This window comes from Heliconius melpomene, chromosome 17 (genome assembly GCF_056956725.1).
Source record: "Heliconius melpomene rosina isolate 202511_hmr_F chromosome 17, ASM5695672v1, whole genome shotgun sequence".
NCBI classification, from domain to species: Eukaryota; Metazoa; Arthropoda; class Insecta; order Lepidoptera; family Nymphalidae; genus Heliconius; species Heliconius melpomene.
In genome coordinates, this window is record NC_140405.1 from 6,301,394 (window position 1) to 6,322,360 (window position 20,967).

The 20,967-nt window shown below is 32.4% G+C and overlaps 3 protein-coding genes across 4 annotated transcripts; 1 reads left to right on the forward strand and 2 right to left on the reverse strand.

Annotated features, from left to right (window-relative positions):
* Nucleotides 1–480: 480 nt before the first annotated feature.
* LOC146530016 (heat shock protein beta-1) lies at nucleotides 481–5,480 on the reverse strand. Of its 2 annotated transcripts, XM_085200029.1 has the most exons (4): nucleotides 5,053–5,418; nucleotides 3,575–3,628; nucleotides 1,523–1,703; nucleotides 481–1,328 (listed from the first exon to the last, which is right to left on the reverse strand). In XM_085200029.1, exons 1-4 carry the CDS (start codon nucleotides 5,238–5,240, stop codon nucleotides 1,134–1,136), a joined length of 618 nt encoding a protein of 205 aa, XP_085056155.1. In that variant the 5' UTR covers nucleotides 5,241–5,418; the 3' UTR covers nucleotides 481–1,133. The 2 variants fall into 2 exon arrangements, with proteins under 2 accessions (XP_085056155.1, XP_085056154.1); XM_085200028.1 differs by lacking the exon at nucleotides 3,575–3,628 and having other exon boundaries at nucleotides 5,053–5,480.
* A 6,219-nt stretch (nucleotides 5,481–11,699) lies between these two features.
* LOC146530017 (vesicle-associated membrane protein 3-like) lies at nucleotides 11,700–13,277 on the reverse strand. Its single transcript, XM_085200585.1, has one exon. It carries the CDS (start codon nucleotides 12,972–12,974, stop codon nucleotides 12,585–12,587), a length of 390 nt encoding a protein of 129 aa, XP_085056711.1. The 5' UTR covers nucleotides 12,975–13,277; the 3' UTR covers nucleotides 11,700–12,584.
* A 1,285-nt stretch (nucleotides 13,278–14,562) lies between these two features.
* On the forward strand, nucleotides 14,563–20,468 carry CCT2 (chaperonin containing TCP1 subunit 2). Its single transcript, XM_085200583.1, has 10 exons — nucleotides 14,563–14,728; nucleotides 14,843–15,016; nucleotides 15,096–15,231; nucleotides 15,411–15,630; nucleotides 15,996–16,134; nucleotides 17,033–17,241; nucleotides 17,805–17,979; nucleotides 18,399–18,576; nucleotides 18,780–18,983; nucleotides 19,430–20,468. Exons 1-10 carry the CDS (start codon nucleotides 14,726–14,728, stop codon nucleotides 19,600–19,602), a joined length of 1,611 nt encoding a protein of 536 aa, XP_085056709.1. The 5' UTR covers nucleotides 14,563–14,725; the 3' UTR covers nucleotides 19,603–20,468.
* Nucleotides 20,469–20,967: the final 499 nt, after the last annotated feature.

A 20,967-nucleotide genomic window follows, 5' to 3' on the forward strand; every position in this document is an offset into this window, starting at 1 on the left:
ATACGTACGCATCCTTTTTTAAACTATTTATTTATCCATCTCCAAGATTTAAATTAGTCCAGAAATTAATTTGTTAATTTTCGTGACATTCAAATTGCTAAGTATCGGTAAACCAACCGTAACTAATCGATTGTAATTGCAGTAGTATCCGCTTTCATTGTTTTACAATACAATTACGTACCTTCCTTTAGGTATATAAAACGCTTTGATAAGCGCACGATTACGTTGGTTTAACGAATATATTTTGTGTACAGTACGCCCAACAAGTTATGGCCGCACCGAAGTTAGCTGTAGATGGCTGCGCAGATTTGATTTTAGGATTTTTCTTACTTTTGAATTTGAAAGAATAAATCTTTCTAGGTGAGCATTGCGCAATAATTTAAAAAACCTAACTTCAGGACGCCCACGACTTGTTGACCGTACTATACTGCCAAACCGAATCCAGATACGTATTATAATAACAACAAAAAAACTACAAACATTAATTCTGCATTTTATTGACATCTACAAATTTTTATAACAACTGGTTGTACTAAAATATAAATGTGTATCAGTAAAAAGCTGTTAACATCGTGTTCTCATTACCATTATTGTTATTACTGCTTATATATAATGTAAGATTAATAAACATTACATTTTATAAGTTAGGTATACTGGTGCTATTTATTACAAGAGGACCAATTGCACTAAAATCACCGAACACATCATATAAGCTCCATTCTAAGTGGTTGTAGGCCGATTACACTTTAGAATTCAGATATAACTCGAGGGTAAACATTTAAAACGGTGCAAAACAGCATGCCGCTTGAATATCAAAAAGTGATCTTCGTGAAATCGAGATAATTTTCATCATTTTTAACGATCACAGAAAAAGCATTGACTTAAAAGCAATATTTAATGCGTACAGTGCTAACCGCAACTGTGCTCTGCTGCCAACAGCAGGAATACTTGAAATAATTAAAAAATAATTCAAAACTCTAACAATACACATGTTAAAAACGATGAGATTCCATATAATTAAGATTCGAAATAAATATCTGAATATATCCAATACTCCTTATAGTAAATTATAATAAATTATTATTAACAGTAGTATGGAATAGCTGCTGTCGAGAAAGGAACCGACAACCGCCTCAGTGTTTCTGAATGGGGATGTTCCTGTCGGTGATGGCAAGCTGCGGCAACGGCGCCTCCACAGTCAGGACGCCGTCCCGGGACAGCGACGATTTGATGGCCTCAGGATTGGTTCCTTTGGGCAAAAGGAATTCGCGGTTGTACTCTCTGTATACCGACTTCGTCTCTGACTTCTCTTCATGTTTGGCGTGAACCTGGAATATGTTTAGGGTATCATTAGATCATTATCATTAATTGCAAGTGCAATTATAGTTTGTAGACAAAAGTGGTAATTATCAGTTTCAAGCTGTAGCTAGTATATATATACCACTAGCGTAGACAGAGGAAACCTAATGTTAAAACATTCCGTTCTGCAGTGGAAAAATGGCACTAAAAATTAAAACCTTACCAATAATTTGTTATCAACTGTCTTCACGACGATTTCCTCGGGCGTGTATTGACTGACGTCGAATCTGAGCTTAAGAGACTTGCCATCTCCTTCATCCTGAATTAAAGGAGAGTTTAAGCTGTCCCAGTGGCTGGGCTCAGCCAACTGTCTGCTGTCACTGTGCTGTGACGATGTGGTGGTGCTGGAAACGTATACCGTTTGTTTATTATTCTTGAATTTATTCATTAGAGTTATGAATTCTTATTCGTATAAGTACTAAAGATTTCTTAAGGCGACTTCCATTTTTTCGACTGACTGATATTATTTAAAATATATTTAATTATTTTAATTAAGACTGTATTTAGATAAAGTATTAAGTTACCAACTATTAACAAATCAGTCGAAAGTACAGATATGTGATTACAAAATCATGTGTAGTTATATAACGTTTCAATATGTGCATCTGTTTCTTTGTAATCAAAATATTGAAAATTTTACAACAGATTATAAAATATTTACTTAGGAAGGTTAACCAATCGCATTCGAACAAAACACAAATACTTACTTAGTATGCTTTTATATTTGTGTATTATTACGAAATAACAGCTATAGGTACCCATTTACATTGCGTTTTATTTATTTTCAGTAATATTATTCGTTAGGTATAACTTAATATCGAACCGTCTACAAAGTTGATTACTTTTATAAAAAAAAAACATCTCCCGGTCAAAGACCGCATTGTTGCTTGTTGCCACGTTATTTTAGAATATTTACTGGAAACCTTTGAATATCGTGACAAAATGTGCACATTTTATATTCATGGCGATGGGTTGTAACTGTAAGTCTAAAATATTTAATATATTAACTTTTTTTAGCTGATCGTACGATAAACATGAAACAAAATAACGCCTTAATAAAGAAGGGCGGCATGTAAAATTGAGTTAACACGGTTATTTCTCGGAACCCATTTTGTGAAATACTAAGAAGCACATTTTAGTAAATCGTTTTTGGTATGTTTTGTCTAATAATATAATGTAACGATAATAAATTACTTTATTTTAGTTTAATAAGCCACCGCTTTATTATAAGCTTTCAGTCTGCTCTCTGGATACGTTATGCAGATACCTACTGAATTTAGAGGTATTGTTTGTTGACTGGGAAACTTATGAATAATTAAGGTAAGGTATTTTACTTATATGGACATTACCTACTTATATGAAAAACTGGTATATTACTTATATAAAAAAGAGTGAAACCAGAACCCTCAGTTGTTCAAATCTCGATGTAAGTATGTATTCTGTCTATTTTTAGTTCTGCGTTACATATTCAAGTACTTAAGTAATTACATTTTTTCTGCTATTCTGTAGTAATTGATTATGATCACACCTCACAAGGCTGATGTCATGCTCTCGCTCTCGCGAATGCAGATACAAGGCTATTGTCAACAAATGATCTCACCAATGTTATCCAATATATCACAAAAATGTTTTCCATTGTAGCAACGTAAGTTACACGCAAACAGATATATTTGTATGTTTATTCTTGAAGTAATTGGTACTAAAAATTATAATTAAGAATAAATAATTCTTAATTATCTATACATATAATAAAGCAGTACGCTTTATCATAACGTGGCGAAGTCATTTAAGATAATTTTAATCAAAATTATTGAAGTTTGAATTTGGTGTTGTGTCCAAATGTTTTCAATAATATTATTTAAAATACTTATTTTCATTTAAGGATTTTTATTTTATAAAAATATATTAAATTTGGTTTTGTATAAAACAGTATGGTATACCTACAATTTTTTCTATATTATAGAAAAATCTTACTTCGGCTTTAGTGTTTGATCATTCTCATATTATTAAAAATAAATATAATATATAGAGTTATGCGTGATATATTTTTATTTATATATAGTTTCATATTATGTTAGTAAAGTGCGTGTACATACAAAATCTTCATAGGAGTGTATGGACCATGTGCCTGTATATATTATATTATTTAAACATAAAATACTATAATTTATACTATAGATATTATACTATATTATATATATCATAAATATTTTACCTCTCTGACGACTTGGTTACTCCTCCGGAGGAAACAGATTCGAAATTGTAAGACATGCAAAAAGCAATATATTTTGTTAGATTTAAGTTTTAACTAAAATTCACCTTATCTCAGAATAGGTTTCATAATTTTATAGTTATAAAGCTTCATAAAAATATATAAAAGCAAAAAAATAGTAATATAAGCATTAAAAATGTAGCGTAATTAAAATATTCATATTATAATAAAAATATAAAAATAAATATTTGAATAAGGACACTAGCGTACAATATAATTAAAATAATATGAAGATTATTTGTTTTTATTAATATATTAATTCATAAATAAAAATCTAAAATTAATGATTAATCGATTTGTTAAAATCAATATTATTTTCAAACTTCGAATTGATTACAAATGCAAACTACCCACGTTATTGCAAACAAGAAAGCTTGTATGTAATATGTATGGGCGGACCAGTTACTCATTGCTACAATTGAGTAAGAACCTAAAATATATTACTGACGTGACCAAACTTATTATTCCAAGCTTTCCAATAAATTGGTACCTATATTTGAAGTTCTAAGAAAATCAATACGTAGAGGTCGTCCTGGCCACGTCCTTGCTGATGTTCACCGAACTCTTCGACCTGCCAAGTCTTAATTACAATAGTGCGTCTTACGTCATGCAAGTTTTGTGAACCAATTTGTAACTGGGTCGTCTATGGTTTCACTCAGTAAACATTATTTCAGTACGATCAAACTAATATTTATCAAGACGCAGTACTGCCTTAGTACCTACAGAACTCGCGTAGGTATATTGTTACTTATATAGTTTTATATCGATGAAATAACCATAAACCTGTTTTTGCAAAAACAAGCTAGCGTTATGCAGTTTTTATACGTTTACGTACATATTTAATGTAGGAAAACAATATTATGTCCATTTAATTACTTACTATTTTTAATAATATACCCATATTTTTATCATTTTGTTGTTTTTTGTTAAATTCCCTATTTCGTATGTTAATTGTTGATAGGTGCTGGCCGGCGCTATTTCTATTTATGACATCATCCCGCGTCGGGCTTACGTACCGCTGCACGCTTTAAATGGAGCCGACTAAGATGTCTGCAGTTGATGCCGTTCCGCGGAATGATCCCGAATAATGCCTTTTGAATATAACTACTTTCGTGGAACTGTCGCCGAGGTCGCCCGAGGTGGACAACTCTTTCGAAATCCCCGATCACATTAATTCAAGATTCCCTTTTAGGAAACCAGGGCCGACGTTAAAGTAACATTCAGAATAATAATGTAAATTGTACAAATATGTTCGCTTACTAAAATTCCAATATTCTTATAAGGTTGCGTAATGAATCACCTACTGCGGATGTGAATCAACAAAAAATTAACACATGGTTAAATAAACCGAAAAGACATAGTCAAAACTAAAAGTTCGGGCTATCTAAAATTTTAACAAATTAAAAAATCTTGACAAATACCTTGTAGAGCTCTTGAAAAAGTTATTGCTCTCTCTGTTCATGAGCTCCGATCGGAATTTGCTCATTTCCTCCTCCATTTTTCTCATTTCGGCGTCAAATCTCTCCCTAATGCTTGAGAATTCGGTGTCGATAACTGAAAAATCTCCGAGTTTGATGGGAATATTTCTCTTCAGACCACTGTCAGCCATTTTCACGTGTGCGTCGTGTGGAAACTGTCGAAACTAAACAAACACTGAGTGACGGGAAACGTTTTAGTGTAAACACAGTTCACGGTGTCGCTTCGCACTCGTTAGTAGACAAGGCAGGACTGATCATTAGTCGTCGACTCGGCGCCAGGGGGCTGCGCACAGTTTTAAATAGCCTCACGTTCGAACTCGCTCGGCGTCATTCGTCCCACACTGTACTTCTCGCTCATTCCACATCTACTCAGCCCGCGATCTCGAGCTTGAGATGCCTGGCGCATGATGGAGGTGACTGCTGACTACCATCATGTTGTTTAATTGATGAATCATTATATCTGAATATGTCTTTACTGTTTATGGTGATGTTGTGTGTATTTAAACATATTAATTATTCAGGGGTTATTATTAATCAATTCCAAATAAAAAATGATTAATTAATTTTCCGAAATTTTATGTGGCATTGGCCTGCATTGTCAGATTTTTAACTTGGGGAAAAGAGGGATTTTTAAACGTTTTAAGTAAAAAAGCGAGATTATTTCGTCAAAAGCGAAGATTTACTAAAAAGTTTTTATTGTTATCCATTTATTTGAGTTTTAAAGAAAGTTTGCAATGGTGATAGATAGGAATGTAAAATATTTTTAATGGATATCGTTTATTTCACCCTGAAAGGCAGAGTTAAATTTTAATCTAGCGTGGTTATAACTGATATATTACTTAGGAATTAACTTATTCATTAATTTATTTATTTTTGAAATTATTAGTAACTGATTAAAAAATTAAAGAAATCTGTCCCAATCGGACACTTCATTTTGGACACTTCATTTTGGGCTATGAATCGGGACGTTCTACCAAAATCAGGTTGGCTAGCGACCCTAATATTGACCTAGCCGAAATATAATTTACACTTACAAAGTATTTAAACGAAAATTGATAGACACTGAAATGGATCTATCCGTGATGTACCAATCAATATATGTAATTTATTATAAATTTTTAAAAACCTCTTCATTAATACAAATAAGTAAAAACTGATAACGTTGACTTTTAACAGTGTTTTGCAAGGTTATGCATAAGAAAACATCGCTGTCAACCTGCTGTTTGTTTGTGACGTATATTACGTCATTATCGCAGGTAGCTAGATACAGCAAGCCATGTACATATGTAGACTGTGGCATGGAAGTTACTTAACCCGTGAACAATGTTTAACCTTCTACAGATATAACTACCTGTTCATTTGAAAAACTTGGTCATTTCATTTATTCGCCTGTTGTAAAAATATTAAGTATTAGTAATACTATTGCAGCCACGGTACATTTTTAAAATAACGATATATATAAGTTCATTTTTAGAAGTAATATTGTAAAATTACTATCGTGGCATTATGGGTTCCTCACGGGAGATAAAATAATTTTCTTTCTTTCACTTAACACGTATTGTCTTGAATTTGATGCAAGAAAATTGGCTGTAATATATATGTATAACATGAATGCTATTTAATGAGTGATTTGTTTAATGTAACGATTTTTATAAACAGAAAATGTTATTTCTGGATTTTGTAAAGCTGTAAATGCAGTCTGAAGAAATGTGTTTACAACTCAAATCCATCTTCCTCCAATTTGACATTAATGTTAGTTAGTAGGTAATATTTGCTTTTATGTGTTTGCTACAGTTTCAGTTATGCTTATAATCTTTACAAGCAATACAAAAATAAATTTGCATGTAGATAAGCGAAGATGGGAGGCGGGCATAACGGGGCATGATGGAATCAAAAAAAATTACTCAGCTTCACGCTGTATCCCGCACATAACAGGGTAGGCCGAGGAAACTTAGTGCTAAATCAATCCGTTCCGCATTTTTCGCCGAATTCTAGAGGCATTGGGTGTTGAGTAGCGAAACTTAAAGCCTCGCTTTATCGTTTCGTTCGACATCAGAGCGAAGAAATTAAAATATAAATTTAAATAAATATTTCAATACCAAGAGTGGGGATTGAACCCACAACCAATCGCGCTTACAATCAGACACTTGAATCTTGAACCCTTGTGCCTTGAACGACTGGCCTAAAAAAGACATTGGATCTAAATAATATATCCAGCATACAATAGTTACTAACGTTAGACAATTTCTAACGAGCACTAACGTGTGGCCTTGAGCGGTACACCAACAACGCTTTTAATAGCTGCGCGCTACACAAAATCCATCATATTACGTCTACATAATAATAGACTTTTATTATACGTCCATAGATTTTACTCATAAGATTGATATAGGTATAGAAAATACAATAACTGTGAAGTAGGTAAGTGGCCGAAGGAAGGCACGATCTTTCTGCAGCGGAGACCGTGTGAGGAATTTTAAATCGAATTCCTTATAAGAAATAACTCTTGAGACAATTCTTTCCAAGTACTGAATTATTAACAAACGCTTATTTAGAATGTTCTATAGTATATAACATTCAATAATACATTTTTTTTATTGGCCTGAATTATATTATACTATAGACATTAACTGTACATGACGAAGATTGACTTGTAAAATAAATACCTTCCTAGTAACAAGCCTACCAACTTACAAAAAATTTAACAGTTATATGTTATTATTTTTCGCATACGTACTTAATTTGAAAATTTCTAATAATGCCTTTTAAGAATTGAAACTTAAAAGACGTGCCTTGTCTTTCAAACCATTTATATTATTTATACATTTTAAATATTTAACAATCCAGTATTAGATATCTCACACTTCCCTATTAATTATCCTACCTATTAATAATTTCATCATTACCTACATAAAAATAAAAGCATTTCCTATATAAGAGCAAAAAATATAGATATACTACATGAATAAAAACATAATAAGAATTAAGAAAGCAAACAGGTCAATGACATTGCGAATTAGGAACAGCTATAATGGAGAACAACGGACGCGACACTCGTAGCTGTCAATAACAAGGTGTATTAGGTATGCTGCCGGATATCTACCGTCCTGCCTCCGCAATGAAACTGTTTTATGGTTAATCTCTAAGCTCAGGCTTTTTATTCTTTAATTTAAAATATTATATTATAGTTGTCGCGCAAGGGCACAGGTGTTTAACTGTAAAAATGACAGGTTGTGGGTTCGATCCCACTCAAGGATATGAAATATTTATTTAAAATTGTATTTTTATTTTTTGGCTCTGGTGTCAAGTTCCCTCTGCCTGCTGCCATGCTCGGGATATAGCGTAAAGTGATTTATTTTTTAAATTAAAATCTTTATCTACACTTATAATAACATTGTAATTTGTAACTGATCCTTGTCTATAGGTACATAGTAATATATAAGAAAAAACTATTCTTGGGGGCATTTATAAATGTAATAGAACTCAAAACAACGATATTTTTATTTGTCTGCTTGACGGTTATCTGTGCGTCTGTTCACGCTAATCTCAGAATCGGCTAAACCGATATCAGCACAGTTTTGACTATTGTGTTTAGTGTTTGACTCAGAAAATAAAAAAAAATATTCAAATCATAGCTTCTATCTAATAAGCATGCGGTATTTATCTGACACAAATCCGTAGCTGCGAAGGTCGATGACGATGATGGTTTGTCACTCTGTTAACAAGCAGAGCGCAACGAATTACATCTTGGACTTGGTTTCCGTATTAAACTCCACAAGCCTCATATTTCGTTGAAATTAAATATGGTCACACGTCCTATATGTGGGTGCGTGGGTATGTGATTATACGTTTAAGATAATGAAACACTTTTATAATTTATTTCATTTTTACAGTTTAAAGTAGATTTTAGCTAAAATAAGTCATAAGGTCTGTCCGGATGACGCGTTTAGTCGCTGACGCGTAAATTCCGTGCAAAGCGTCAGTGCCTAGGAGAAAGGACTTCATTGCAATAAGTTGATTCTGTAGTTTCCTTCGTCACCACACCATACATTTTTACGTTATTAATATTCTATGGAATTTTTAAAATATTTATCCAAAAATCAGAATATCTACCTATTTACCAAAGCAACAATTACATAAGCTACAAATCACAACATAAACATGGTTTTCAATTTCTGTACATTTTTAGACATGATCATAGTCTACCAATGTCCAGGCCTTCGTGGCGCAATGGCACAAGCGTGTTACTGTAAACGCGACGGTTGTAGGTTCGTTCCGCTCTCGAGTGAATGAGTTATTCTTATTATTAAAAATATTATTTTTATTTTTTCGCTCCGGTAACTATGAAAGCGCAGCGTTGAATTCGGTTACCAAATACGCAATGCCTCAAAAATTCAACGGAAAGTGGGGAACGAAGGTGTCTTTTAGGGAACGGAGTGTCCTAACATTAAGTTCCCAGATTGCAACTGCCTACCCTTCTGCGTGGGATGCATCTAATTTAAGCAGTACTTGTGAATGTTTTATTTAAACAATGTTCTGTCTATATATTTACCTATATTTATTGGTATTGTCTTAACCACTAACTTAATTAACGAGATATCATTGTTATTCAATGTCGCGTATCATATATAGGACCTTGTTCTAGTAATTACTCTTTATCGCCTACCTAAGCCAAAGAAATGTTTTTAATGCAAAATAAACGTGTAGTAATTTTTTTACCTATATACGAACTATATTACGAACAAAGTAATTTAATAATTATGGTGTCAAATGACTTACTGATCAATGAGTAACTTTTATAAAAGGCTGCTATTCACAGCATTAATATTGTACGTATTGTTTAAGTACCTAACAGAACTTACAATTTTATTAGAAAACTTTAAAAATTAAACCGTTCGTTGCGTAGTGTGTGGCATCAGTGTGACTGTAAACGCGACTGGTCGTGGGTTCGATCCCCACTCGAGGAAATGAAATATTTGAGTTTGAATCAAGGCAAAGCGCGGCGCCGAGTTTCGCTATTCGACACGTAATGCCTCCGCATTCCGTGGCAAGTAGGTCCCCTCTGCCTACCCTGCTGTGTGCGGGATACAGCGTGAAACGGTTTTAAAAATAAAAAAAGACATGAATAGAATGTCACAGTCTCATTATAATTAACTTTGTGGCCAGGGCAATCTGAACATGTACTTGGGCACACATAAACTTAAGGCCCAATTGAAAAATAAAAAAATATATATAACACACTGCAAGTTGCTTACAAGCCATACATATTGGAAGCCTTGACTATGGGTCCAGCGTGGCGTATGGTGAAGACGGAACTGGTTGTTTCCTATATTCATAACTTACCATTTAAGTAGTTTGTATGAAATATTTCATTTGGGTGTAGGTGTACCTACTGTATTTGTCACGCAGGAGTAAGAAGCAAGTCCAAATAGGCCTCCTACATACTGTGACGATACACTATAGGTACCACCTACTGCTATGAATAATTATTTAGATAATGGTAAAATATGCGTTCATAGCCGAATACGTCACTAACAGTTACATCATATTTTAACAACTAAGTAGCTATATCTAAATATAGACATTGTTTTTGTAGGAGAGTTGAATAATGGATATGATGAAAAATGAAAAAGATTTTAAGATATTGATCTATTTAAAATCACAACCTACAGTTAAGACTACTGTACAAAATGGAGAGACAGGAGGGGAACGCTTCATACCAACCTGGTAAAAAGCTTATCAAACCAGAAAAAGCTAACTACAATAGTAGTAAAAATTCGAATCTTGTAACAGTAAAATACATTATTTCCAAGATATTGAGAGAGAAATAATGTAATTATAGTTAACACAAAAAAAAACACAATTATTCGACAACAGAGAAATGGTATCATTGTGGACTTTGTAACTGTTATGTTAAGAATGTCCTTTTTAAGCATAATTTTTTTTGACATTTTTGGTCGGACTGTCTTCGAAGGTTTCCAAGTGACGCGGGTTCAAATCCCGCTACGTTCAAATTTTTATACGTTTTCTGATTAATTATCAATTTTGTCCGGATTTTATTAGGTCACTTAAGATATCAGAAATATTTTGTTTTAATAGTTAAACCTACTACATAAGTACATGGGTGTACAACAAAAGACAATAAAAAAATCCACACTTTTTACATTAAGTGTTTACGCAATTTTAGCAAATTTACAAAAAAGTCATATAAAAAAATCTGAGTAGATAAAATAATAGTTTGAGTAGTGTAATCACAAAAGAACATATTCGCAAGAGCAAAGTTGCGTATTGAGTGGTAAAAGTCAACACCGCGCTTTGCTTCGACACCAGAACAAAGAAATGGAAATATAAATGTAAATAAATATTTCACTTCCTCGAGTGTGGGTTGAACCCACAACTGCCGCATTACAGTCACATGCTTGTGCCAGACATAAATAATTATGTTTCAAATATTCTCTAAGACACATTGAAAAGATACACATTTGACATACATAAATACATGTATGTACAATCTTTGGTCTTATCTTTTCTTTAAGTACTGATAATGTCTAGAACATGTAGATAACAGTTGGCTAAGAAATCACAGAACATTGCAATAAAATACATTTATTTCTTTTATATAATATAAAACACCTAGACATAGATATTAATGTAGATTTAATATACAAGATTAACTTACACATTTTACTATAAGGACAATATTGGAAACTGAAGGACCTTAGGCTCTGTTTTTATTATAATTGTTGGTCCCATTGTGTGTTAGCTGTCAACAGACAGAAATGCAAAATCGGTATATGAATCAAACCAAGATCCCTTCCTTTCCTTAAATAATACAATTAATAATCAATATCAAGTTACAAACAAAATTATCAATTAACTTTTGTGCTTTAGTAATTATTATAATTTATACAAATTGTGCTTGTTAGTTGAAATAAAGCTGGCATACATAAACAAAATAAAGCATTATTAAAGTTCATTTGATGACACATTTATAACAATCTATACAACAAATAACTAAGTTATCTATATAGAAACAATTTTTGTAATTTTTTTGGAAATATATTTTACATACAAATAGACCTACATAGGCGATAAATAACTTCCAAAAACATCTTAGACTTTATATAAATAGACATTTTATATTATTTAACACAGAATATTTCAAAAGTTGGCATAAAATTACATACATAGTAGGTACATCTTAAGAATGATCTTTCTAAAAATAGTATATTTATTTTAAAGGTATAAATAGCACTGGTCATTTATATTTTCAGATATAATTGTTTTATAGAATATATATCAAAAATCTGTTTCAAAAATTTTTTATAAAAGATACTCAAATCCTTTTAAAAAGGTCTAGTTACAGTACAAAATAGTTTTTTGCATTCAATCAATATAATCAGTCATAAATTGTTCAATTGTTGTATGAATCATATGTAAGACAAAATAAGATAAATATAGATTTCTCTGAAAACTTATCGCCCTGATGCTTCAGATACAGGAGGAGCTGCAGTTGGTTGTGGCACTGGTGCTGGTGCTGGCGCACTAGATGATCCAGATCCTGATGTAGCCCAGACAATTATAATAATGAGCAGTACCGCTCCTATAGCACCAATAATCAACATCATTTTCAAGTTTTGCCACCAATATTTTCTTTTTAGCTTACCAGCCTGTTGTTCAAACTGTGCAGCGCCATGTTGTAGGGCATCAGCCCTATTATCCAATTCCGATAATTTTTGATCCCTTTCCAAAACTTTCTCGACATTGACACGCATAATACCCACAACCTCATCTACTTTAGCTTGAGTTTGAGCTAAGCGTTTATCGCTTACTCTTGGTCCCGATGTTCCACTTGGGTTATCCATTATTTTGTTAATATAGATTTTAGATTTAAAATTAAAATAGGATACTTTATGAAAAAAGACAATCACAAACAAATATGGCGCTTTACACTTATGATACGGAAACGACAAACGAGTGAATTAAGAATTATTGTTATTTTAGCATGACGGCAACTACAGATTAAATATTTTTACAGGCTATACAAAATCTAGAGAGTTTAATATTACTGAACCCGGCACAGTATTTTTTAAATTATATTAGTAATAAGAAAATAAGTAAAATTGAGTCATAAACCCCGCACTTAGACCATATTCAAATTAATAGTAATGTATAAAAACCACGTTGGTCTATTCCACTTTGCACGGCCTTTAACGTCCTCGGTGGCTAGACCATTGTCTCACGTGTCGTGCATCACAACATATAATCCTGGGCGTATGAATAGGGGGGGCCAGGTGCTCCCTGGTTATTTAATATAATTTAATATAATATAATTTTTAGGCTATTTATATTTATGTAATATAAAAGTAATGTACAAATACAAAAACATTAGCAGTTGAGTGATTCTACTTATAATCAATCAGCAGCTTACCTGAATAACTTAATAGTATTCACCTAGTTTTCTATAAGTTCTTATAATATTCAAAAGATTCTATTCTTGACTTCGTGGCATTGGAGCCACCTTAAATTTCAAGGCTTGGAAGTAATTTCTTCTAAAAAATACTTTTTTTGTAATTGGAAATCGGGGGGACACAAAAAATATAGTTCTCGAATATAAGAGAACTCTCGTAGTCCTCCTTCCTCTTCTGGAATTGTTGGTTAAAACTTAGGATACATAATTATACAATTATTACCAAAAATTAATTTAATTATTATATAAATTAATTATTATATATTAATACTAGCGGACGCGCGCAGCTTCGCTTGCGTATTTAAGGGTGAATTCTAATAACCCATGAAACATGTGTTCAATGAAATATTTTTAAGAGTCTAAATTTCAAATTTTATAAAAATTGGTGGCGATTTAAAGATTTTTAAATACAAACTTTCAACCCCTTATTTGCACCCTTAGGGGGTGAATTCTAGAAAACCATGAAACATGTGTTTAATTATATACGTTTAAGAGTCTGAATTTCAAATTTTTTAAAAATTGGTGACGATTTAAAAAAAACCTATACAAATTTTCAACCCCTTATTTGCACCCTTAGGGGGAGAATTCTAGAAAACGATGAAACACGTGTTCAATTAAATAGTTTTAAAAATCTAAATTTCAAATTTTATAAAAATCGGTGCCGATTTAATTCACCCCTTTAGGGTTAAAATTTTTCAAAATCCCTTTTTAGTGGATGTCCAGATTACGAAAGTAAACTTTTGTTCAAATTTAACGTTTCTACCATCAGCGGTTACGGCTGTGCGTGCGTCTTACCTCAGTCAGTGAGGACAAGTCCTTTTATATATATAGAAAATACATATATCATTACACACATATACGGTAATTTATAATTCGTATTTATAAGATAATTTTGAAAGATAAGAATGTTCATGAATATTTTCTTTTATTGGTAGCACTGCTTTTTCTACTTACTCTATGATAATTTTAATCATACTTTAAAATTGTCTTTTGATCTTTTCTTTTATTTTTAATCTATATTCTATAACCCGGAGCTTGAGGATTCATACCGTATTATATCTTGCTTGTATTAAATTTGTACACAATTCTTGAGTTTTATAGTAGTTCATATTTCAACGCCTATTTAAATTCAACTAATAAAACACAATGGTAAGAAATTATTATTTGCAAAGTTTTACTATTACTATCATTCATAATAATCAGGCTATTTGATGTAGCCGCACATGTGCACATTTTTACATTTTTTAACTAATTTACTTACAGGTTTCGTTAAACCCTATAAGGATTTTGAAAAATGAGGCTGAAGAAGAAAAAGCCGAAGTGGCTCGTATGTCCAGTTTTATCGGGGCCATTGCAATTGGTGATTTAGTAAAAAGTACACTTGGTCCTAAAGGCATGGATAAAATATTGGTATCTTATGGAAGAAACGCAGGCCAAGTACATTATTTACCATTATTTGTTATAGATAAGTCTTTAAATGTATTCTCATTAAACAAATATTTTTTTCATTTTATAGGTTGAAGTCACAAATGATGGTGCTACCATTTTAAAATCTGTAGGTGTTGACAATCCAGCCGCAAAAATCTTAGTTGATATGTCTAAAGTTCAAGACGAAGAAGTTGGTGATGGTACTACATCTGTAACAGTTCTAGGTAACATTACTTTCACTTATTAATATAGATATAATCTTATATTATTTTATAAGATAAATTTCTTATGAAACTTATGAAAATAAAATGCCCCGTGATATAATCGGACTTTGTATGTAATGCACATATTTTTGTGTACAATAATGTATATTTTATTGTAATGTATAGTTTTAAAATTCTAGCTGCTGAGTTATTAAGAGAGGCAGAAAAGTTGGTTGAACAGAAGCTTCACCCACAAACAATTATTGCTGGTTGGCGTATTGCTGTGGAAGCAGCCAGGCAGGCTTTAGCTGATGCTAGTTTTGATCATGAAAAAAACATGAATGAAGCTGCGTTAAGGAGTGATTTGGAGAACATTGCTCGTACCACACTTAGCTCTAAAATCCTGTCTAATCATAAAGAGTAAGTGTTAAAGATTATAATACCTAATTATACTATATTTAATATATGTAGGGTGGATGTTTGTTCCACTTTCATACTAGAAGTACTAAACAGATTTATATGAAACTTTACAGTATATACTTATATTTATGTCAAAATTTTGTATAATTTTGCTGTCATCAGCTTTACACTGTATCCCACGCACATCAGGGTAGGCAGAGGGAATCTAATGTTAAGGCACTCTATTCCCCACTTTTTGCCGAATTCTGGAGGCATTGCATGTTGAGTGGTTGACTTTATAATTTTGCTGTAATACAATAATAAGTAAAAACAGGTGAAGCCATATTTGGGTTGAAAGTTAATTTATATATTTTTTTAATTTTTAGGCATTTTACTAAATTAGCTGTGGATGCAGTCTTAAGGTTAAAAGGTTCTGGAAATCTTAAAGCAATACAAATCATTAAAATTTCTGGTGGTTTGCTTGAGGAATCTTTCTTAGATGAAGGTTTTTTGTTAAACAAAAAGGTATGTTCATAGTGTTATCTTCAGACTTTAATACTAGCAATCGAACAAGTCCTCTACAAAAGTTCTTTTCTTTCTTGCATCATATATCCTTTTTAGACTCATTCCCTCAATATGTCCTTCATTTTGTGACATCCTTGCATTCTTAATACATGTCATTTGGTGTTAATCTTCAGGGATTCAAGACCTAAATTGAACTGATGCTATAAAGAGAAGACATTGCTTCTTTGCAACATATAGATTTCCCTAAATGGGTAGCTATGCTGATGTTTCGCCATCTCTTTAGGCGCCATCTGTAAATTATGTCATACAATTTCATGATTTTTTGATGGTTACATTTGGACTGTGGACAAAGCAGTGATAATTCTGTTACCCAGCAATAACACACCTTTGCATGTCCATTCTGTACCTGACTTTACTAAACATACTTCCCAAATATACAACTTCATTCACTTGTTTTATCTTTTTTCTTTTTCTAGCTTCACATCTTACCCTAGGATAAGGTGTCTGTCTATCCTTTTATGTGCGGGAATAAATATCAGTATAAGTCGAAAACTATTAGAACAAGAGGCCATCGTGGCATTGTGGTGGCACAAGTGTGTGATTGAAAATGCGATGGCTTAATGTGGGTTTAATTTCCATTCGGGGAACGAAATATTTATATATTTCCATTTCCTTGCTCCGGTATCAAGGCAAAGTGCGGCGTTTCGTTCTGCCAATCAACTCAAATCGCCTAGTGGGGAAAGGCGTATTTTACCACTTGGTTCTATTTATAAACGGGATACAGTGTGAAAAAAAAAATATTTTGAAAAGAAACTCATTGATACCTCAGGCAGTGTCAAACTGATAATCGCAATGAACAAACATACAAATATATGATTTTTATGGTTTTTAATTATAGGTTGGAGTACATCAACCAAAAAGAATAGAAAACGCCAACATTCTCATAGCTAATACTCCCATGGACACTGACAAAATAAAAGTATTTGGTTCAACTATCAAAGTGGACTCTATGGCTAAAATTGCTGAACTAGAAGTAGCTGAGAAGGAAAAAATGAAAGATAAAGTGAACAAAATCCTGGGTCACAAATGCAATGTATTTATAAATAGGTAAGATTTATATAATTTGAATTTGCTTATTATATCTTTGATATTATATCCTGTTGATATATTGATTTTTAGTGGTATAAATTATATTTCTGCAGAAATATATTTCAATAAAAGGAACCCTCTTGCAGCTTAACCTGCTAGAAATATCTGCTACTACATACATTCAAAATGAAAGTTTCAGCCAATAAAAGAATTATTACGTTATTTAAAAAAATATTAGCAATTTTGTCGAACCAAATACTTTATATTGACAACGATTTTATATATGAACTGATTAAATAAAACAAAATGATAAAGGAAGTTTGCCAAAAAATAATTGTGAAAACTGCATTAAAATGGGTAAGGTGATTCTGAGATGAGTGTGAAGAAGTGCACAGACAAACAGACAAAAATGTAAAAAATCTTTATTTTGGGTCCTATTACATTGATAACTGTCTTCTCATATATCTTCCATATACAAAGAGTATCAATTATAATTTGGTTGCTTTTGTAAGGCATTAACCACCATAACATAATTCTCATGCAATTGTAATATGAATTCCAAGATATTTATTAATTTATAGGCAATTGATTTACAACTATCCTGAGCAATTGTTTGCTGATGCTGGTGTGATGGCTATTGAACATGCTGACTTTGATGGTATTGAACGTCTCGCTCTTGTTACTGGTGGTGAAATTGTATCTACATTTGATTCACCCGATAAAGTCAAACTTGGCCATTGCAAGGTCATTGAGCAGGTGTGTAAAACTTATATGACATTTAATTATTAATGTTTTTTTATATAACTAAGACTAAAATTGTTAGTTTCTGTAATGGTTCATTTTCAAATGAAATATTAATCTATGTCATAACTCAATAGCTTAAAACACATTTTTTAAATTTCCCATAGGTAGAGGGAACCTATTCTTAAGACTTCTTTTTCCACATGCTGCACATTTTTCGAGACATTGAGTGGCATAGGAATCGAACTCACAACTGATGCGACAGATATAAGTTATTTTTCATTATTTATCAGTTTTTATCAAAGAAGAAGTTTTTAAAAAAGAAGCTATTCTTTTATCCTCCATTTTTTTAAAATTATGTATTAGCTCTACGGTAATGGTCTCAATATGATAAAGATCACAAAAATATAATACATGCCCTTGTTACGTTTCAGATACTTATTGGTGATGAATGTTTGATCCGTTTCTCTGGCGTAGAACTCGGTGCTGCCTGCACTATCGTCATTCGAGGAGCTACGCAGCAAGTGATCGATGAGGCTGAACGTTCCCTACACGATGCTCTGTGCGTACTGGCCGCAACTGTAAAAGAGCCTAAAGTGGTGTTTGGTGGTGGTAAGCACTAATCTATTTTCTTATATTTCTTTCTTTTCGAAGACAATATTTTACAAATTTCTTTATTTAAAATGAATTTTGTTATACTTTATAAAGTTATTAACCTCTTGCTTGTTATGATAGAATTTGCGCTATATTATTTTGGCTCATTACTTACTCTTTAAGAAATCAACGGTTTTTACATATAAAACGATGTAACCCAGGTGCAAGCGAGATGCTGATGGCGGAGGCGGCGTCGCGGGCGGCGGCGCGCACGCCTGGCAAGCAGGCGGCGGCGGCGGAGGCATTCGCGACGGCACTGCGCCGCCTGCCTGCAGCCGTGGCCGACAACGCCGGCTACGACAGCGCTGACCTGGTGGCCCGCTTGCGTGCCAACCACGCACAGGGGGAGAACACTATGGGATTAGGTATCTTAGATTATGTTTTATTTTTATAGGTTGTGGTTGTGAGCTCGATCTTCGCTAGGAGGAATTAGTTATTTTTAGTTTTTCACTGCAATTATGACAAGACAAAGTGTGGCGTGAACAAGATAAAGTGTGGTGTTGATTTCCTTTACTCAACACAATGTTTTGAATATTGGGCGTAAAGTAGGGTACATAGTGTTTTCACATTAGGTTCTCTACTGTTTGCGGATTGAGGACTACAGCTTTAAAACAACTGCATCATTCATAATCAAACAATGTGCCTCAATGAAATATATTCATTATAATAAATCAATTTTTTTACCTTCATTATATAACATGGTAGGCTTCATTGTATACCATTCCAGCGCCGCAACTTTTCTACTTCCTATGAAATAAAATTTTTAGTTTATTTTTAGCCTATTTACAGATATATTTCTTTACACTTTTAGATATGGAGAATGGTCGCGTGGGAGACATGAAGAAACTCGGTATTACTGAATCGTACGTAGTGAAACGGCAAGTGCTCCTGTCTGCATCTGAAGCCGCAGAAGTCATACTTCGTGTGGATAACATTTTAAAGGCAGCACCACGTAGACGCGGTCCAGATCACCGTCCATGCTAACAAAATTCACCTTTAACTACTATAAAGAGCTATCCATTAATTTCGTTACACAAATTTCATGATTTTTTGTCACATTTTCGATACCTTGATGTATCTAGTGTGACGTTACACATTTTATAGAACTGCAGTTCCAAATTATGTGTATATAATATACACATTCAGAAATATGATATGACGAAATTTAGGGCCCGTCTCCTGTCCTTGTCACAATGTCAAACTTCGTCAACCTCTGAGAGAGAGCTATTTTAACGTGTGACGTCATTTATGGATGGCTCCTAAGGGCTGTTATACACAAACCTAAGTATATTTTAAGATATATAAAACTTGTGTAAAATGACCCTTAGTCTATAAGAGCTTTGGTAAATAAACATTCTTGCAGTAATATGTGACACACTAAAAAAAGTCTTTTGTTTGAGAAATATACTAATAGTGCTATTTTTTTGAGTGTCGCATAGTGTACTGTTTTTTATTATTTTAATTAATAATTATCTATATCTGATGAAGTTTGGATATTTATAAAATAATAAATTTCAAAAAAAATCTTTTAATATTAAAGAAAGTTCTTAATAATATTATTTTCTTAATGCTTTTAATGCACACGTATTTAGTAATAATAACACCTTTGTTGTACTCTAAAACTATTTGTTTTAAGAGGTTTGCAAGTGGATGCATTTTGTAATGATGATTTCAATTTTTTTGAGGTTCTCACGTTATGACGTGAGAGTAATGACACGTTATGACGTGTGAGTAATGCTAGCAAAAATGTCTGGAGTTAACTATAGCTTTGTTTAGCTTACTTTAATTTTAGTTTGGCTGATATTGCCTAGATATTGTATTAACAGATTAATAAATTCTTCACAAAATAATATGTATGTTTTATTTGTAATAAATTTTACTATTATTTTTTAAAATATATATATAATTTATATAGAAAAAAAATACATAGTAGTTTAGAATAAAAAAAAAACAAAAATATTTTTAGTGTTTTTAATGTTATAGCGAGGAAATTTATGGTAAATGTAACGAAAAATTAAAGGTATCGTGAACATTCAATCAGACCAGAATAAGAATTTAAACAGATTCGTACTTTAATTTCTTTTATAAATATCACAATATAATAAATATTATAAAATATTTTATAATATAATATATATTTCTTTTTATTGTTTTTTCTTTTTAGAGCATTCTCAGTTGAGTGCATTCTCAGTGGACGGAGTGCCGTCCTCGACTTTCCGTAAAATTTTGAGACATTGCTCGTTGATTGGCGAAACTCATCGCCGCGTTTTGTCCTCCGGAGTGAAGAAATGAAAATAATGTATGTAGAAACGTTTCTCCAAATAGGGATCAAACCTACAACCATCACGT

Excerpts from the sequence above, each read along its gene's own strand:
- LOC146530016 (XM_085200029.1), bottom strand. The coding sequence starts at position 5,240 with ATGGCTGACAGTGGTCTGAAGAGAAATATTCCCATCAAACTCGGAGAT. Across the intron at positions 1,704-3,574 it reads GTAACCAAGTCGTCAGAGAG|CACCACCACATCGTCACAGC; the intron begins GTAAAATATTTA and ends ATACGTTTCCAG. Across the intron at positions 1,329-1,522 it reads CAGTTGATAACAAATTATTG|GTTCACGCCAAACATGAAGA; the intron begins GTAAGGTTTTAA and ends AACATATTCCAG.
- CCT2 (XM_085200583.1), top strand. Across the intron at positions 15,017-15,095 it reads ATGGAAGAAACGCAGGCCAA|GTTGAAGTCACAAATGATGG; the intron begins GTACATTATTTA and ends TTCATTTTATAG. Across the intron at positions 18,984-19,429 it reads GGAGAACACTATGGGATTAG|ATATGGAGAATGGTCGCGTG; the intron begins GTATCTTAGATT and ends TTACACTTTTAG.
- LOC146530017 (XM_085200585.1), bottom strand. The coding sequence starts at position 12,974 with ATGGATAACCCAAGTGGAACATCGGGACCAAGAGTAAGCGATAAACGC.